Consider the following 3257-nt stretch of genomic DNA (forward strand, 5'->3'; position numbering starts at 1 on the left):
CTCCCTGGTGCCGCGCGCGGTCCCGGGGCCGCGATGGTGCCGGGAGCCGCCAGGCTCTGAGCCGCGGGCCGCGCCGCCGCCATGGAGCTGCGCGTCGGGAACCGCTATCGGCTGGGCCGGAAGATCGGCAGCGGCTCATTCGGGGACATCTACCTGGGTAGGCTGGGCTGGGCGCGGCGGCGTTGCGGGGCCGGGGGAGGCCTCCGACTCGGCGCGGCCCGGGGCACTGATCGCCCGCGCCCTCCCTCTCTTGCGACCTTGGGCGCGGCGGCTCCATTCTGGCCCGGCCGCCGGGTGCGGGGCTGGAGCGGGGCCTTGCCGGGCCTACCCGAGTCCCCGGCTGAAGATGACTCGGGAGCGCTCGGAACGGGTGTCCAGGCCGCGCGGCCTCCGGGCGCGGCTCCACGCCAGAGGTGCAGGAAAGGGCCTGGGGGCGACAGGAAACTCAATAGGAGCCAGCAGGGTGCCCTTGTTGCCAAGGCAGCTCACGCCATCCTGGGCTGCATTGCTAGGAGCGTTGCCAGCAGATCGAGGGCACCGATTCTCCCCCGCTATTTGGCACTGGGGAGGCCACAGCTGGAGTCCTGTGTGCAGTTGTGGGCCCCCCGCTGCAGAAAGGATGTGGACAAGTTGGAGAGAGTCTAGCAAAGGGCAGTGAAAATGGTTTGGGGGCTTGGGGACATGACTGGTGGGGAGAAGCTGAGGGAACTGGGCTGATTGAGTCTGGAGAGGAGAAAACTGAGTAGGAATTGAACAGCAGCCTTCAGGTCCCTGCATGGGGGCTGCGAAGAGGATGGAGCTGGACTGTTCTCAGTGGGGACAGATGACAGGTAAACAAGCAATGGGCTCTAGGTGCAGCAAGGGAGGCTTAGATTTGATGTAAGGAAAAAACTTTCTTAGAGGGTAGTAAAACACTGGAACAGGCTCCCCAGAGAAGTGGTGGAGTCTCCATCCTTGGAGTTTTTCAAGGCCCAGGTAGACAAAGCCCTGGCTGGGATGATGGAGTTGGGGCTGGTCCTACTTTGTGATGACCTCCCTTCTAGCCCTAATTTTCTGTTATTTCTGTAAACTGCTTTTTTTGTTATAAACCCCCCACCCTGAGGCAGTGATCCCTCAATTCTGATTGGGGCCACTGGACCGCATTGCTAATTGAAATGTTAAGCAAAGATTTTGAGTGTGCTCAAGAGGAAGTCAGGATGACTTGAGTCTGTCTGAATTTATTTTATTTTATTACTCAAATGTTTATATGTAGCACGTTGTCTTGGAGGGAGGGGAGTTCTTGAAACCTGGGATAGTTTTTAAAAACTAAGGCAGAACAACGCTTTTTTTTGTCTTGACAGTGACAAAGTAGCCATAGGTATAGTTATTTTCTTTTTAAGCTCTTTTGTGCATGTGGTCAGTGTAATGGATTTGCCTACAAACTGTATGAATTTATTTTCTCCTAAGCCACATTTTTAATTCAAGAGACTGTACATAATCAGCAATAACTTCTAAATGAAACTCTTCTTTGCAGGCTCTCAAGGTAGCTTATCCTTGAGTAAAATGTGTACACAATGAAAACTCCGTGTTCTAGCTGATGGCCTGTTTGGGGGAAGGGGGGAGATTTTTGAGCTGTTTGACTGCCTCATGCATAAGGCTGAGGAAAGTGGTGTGTTGCTATGTACATGTGATGCCTGTACTTCAGAACTTCCATTGGCTGTCTTTGGATTTCAGGCTGCACTTTACAAATGAGAGAGAGCACCTTAAACCTGGTGGCTTGGTGCCTGCCTGTCTAAAAAGTTGTCTGCAGAGAGAAGTCAATTCAGGTGAAGTCGTGTGTGAATGTAAAGTAATAGCTGCTCCTAATGACCTCCCTCTGGATGTTTTTTACACCAGACAAACACAAAGAGATTGTTCCTCTTCCCACAGCATCCTGCAATAGTTTCAGATCAACAGAGGCTTTTGAGTTGATATATAAAGGAAACTGACTTGTATCTTTCTTTATCGCGGTACTGTACTAGAGCTCTAAGGTATGAAGAAGCTAGCTGCAGCACTACAGCATTAGTTCCATATTTTCTGTCATAGACAATCCTTAGAGGGCATTGCTTGCAGTGCTTTCTGCTCGAAGGTCCTTCAGCTTCAGCTTGTGCTCCCTTTGGGTCCCAAATGGCCCAAAACAGCCAATATGAAAGCATGAAGTTTAAAGGAAGTTACTGTATCCAGCTAGTGATGTGGATTTTTTTTCAGCAAAATCTAGTGGGGTTTTTGTCTGCTTGTTTGCTTGCTTGCTTGTTTGTTTTCAGGAACAGCCCTTTGGTGACTAACCTAAATGCCTAGTTTAAATCTTAATTTGTTTGGCTACTTCTTGTTCTGATAGGGTGCTTAAAAGCTCACCTACATGATGTTCAAATATGCTGCCAAAAACAACAAAAATCTGAGCCTTTCATGTTAGCAAACATTTTTTTTAACTGGCATTTGCTGATTTCTTCCAACCATTTTAAGTAGGAAATAACAATCAAGAGTTGTTATTGAAAAGGCTTTAACTAATCTGTTTTCTTATATTGGTTCACTGCTTAACCATAGATAGCTTTTGATATCCTTCAGCAGATTTTAAAGTTTTATCTACGTTACTGACTTGGCTGTGTGTGTGTATGCCTTCCATTACCCCCCTGCCTCTTTCCTCCCCCCAGTCCTTTCCTAGTACACAATACAGGATATGCTGGAAGAGTAAAAAGAGTTGGGGAGGGACTCTGATGCAAGTAGAGGAAGGAGACTTGCCCAAATGTGCCTTTAGGGTAGGTAAGCAATTCGGCCCCAGCCTCCTTTGCTGTTGTATTTCTGCTCCCTCCACCCCCACCCCCTCCACTGTAAGAATTTAGAAAAGCATTCTGGTGACTGCTTACAGCAATGGATTCAGGAACTAGAATTTCAGCTGAACTTAAATTTTTGAAGTGACCTTATTGAGAACAAATTTGGGGTTTATTATGCCTAGGCCTTTGAAATTAGCATCCTGATAAGAAAGCAGAGCTGCAGGGGTTCTCAGATGTTTTTTAAATTGTACGAAGAATGGCCAATATAGAAAAAAGAGAACAGTAGGAATAGTAAGTTTCATAGTTTCTAGGGTCGGAAGGGACCCAAGCAGATCATCTAGTCCGACCCCCTGCCATGGCAGGAAAGAGTACTGGGGTCAAACGACCCCAGCAAGGTGTTCATCTAACCTCCTCTTAAAAACCCCCAGGGTAGGAGCCTGCACCACCTCTCTTGGAAGTTGGTTCCAG

General features: G+C 48.5%; 1 protein-coding gene across 1 annotated transcript in view; it reads left to right on the forward strand.

Annotated features, from left to right (window-relative positions):
- The window catches only part of CSNK1D (casein kinase 1 delta), a 79890-nt gene that overhangs the window by 602 nt on the left and 76031 nt on the right, over positions 1 to 3257 (forward strand). The window contains exon 2 of the mRNA XM_019503654.1: positions 74 to 157. Coding sequence (XP_019359199.1) covers positions 82 to 157 — 76 coding nt within the window. The 5' untranslated portion in view covers positions 74 to 81. The remainder of the gene's footprint in view (positions 1 to 73; positions 158 to 3257) is intronic.

This window comes from Gavialis gangeticus, unplaced genomic scaffold (assembly GCF_001723915.1).
Source record: "Gavialis gangeticus isolate Ggan-Ray unplaced genomic scaffold, GavGan_comp1, whole genome shotgun sequence".
Classification (NCBI taxonomy): Eukaryota; Metazoa; Chordata; order Crocodylia; family Gavialidae; genus Gavialis; species Gavialis gangeticus.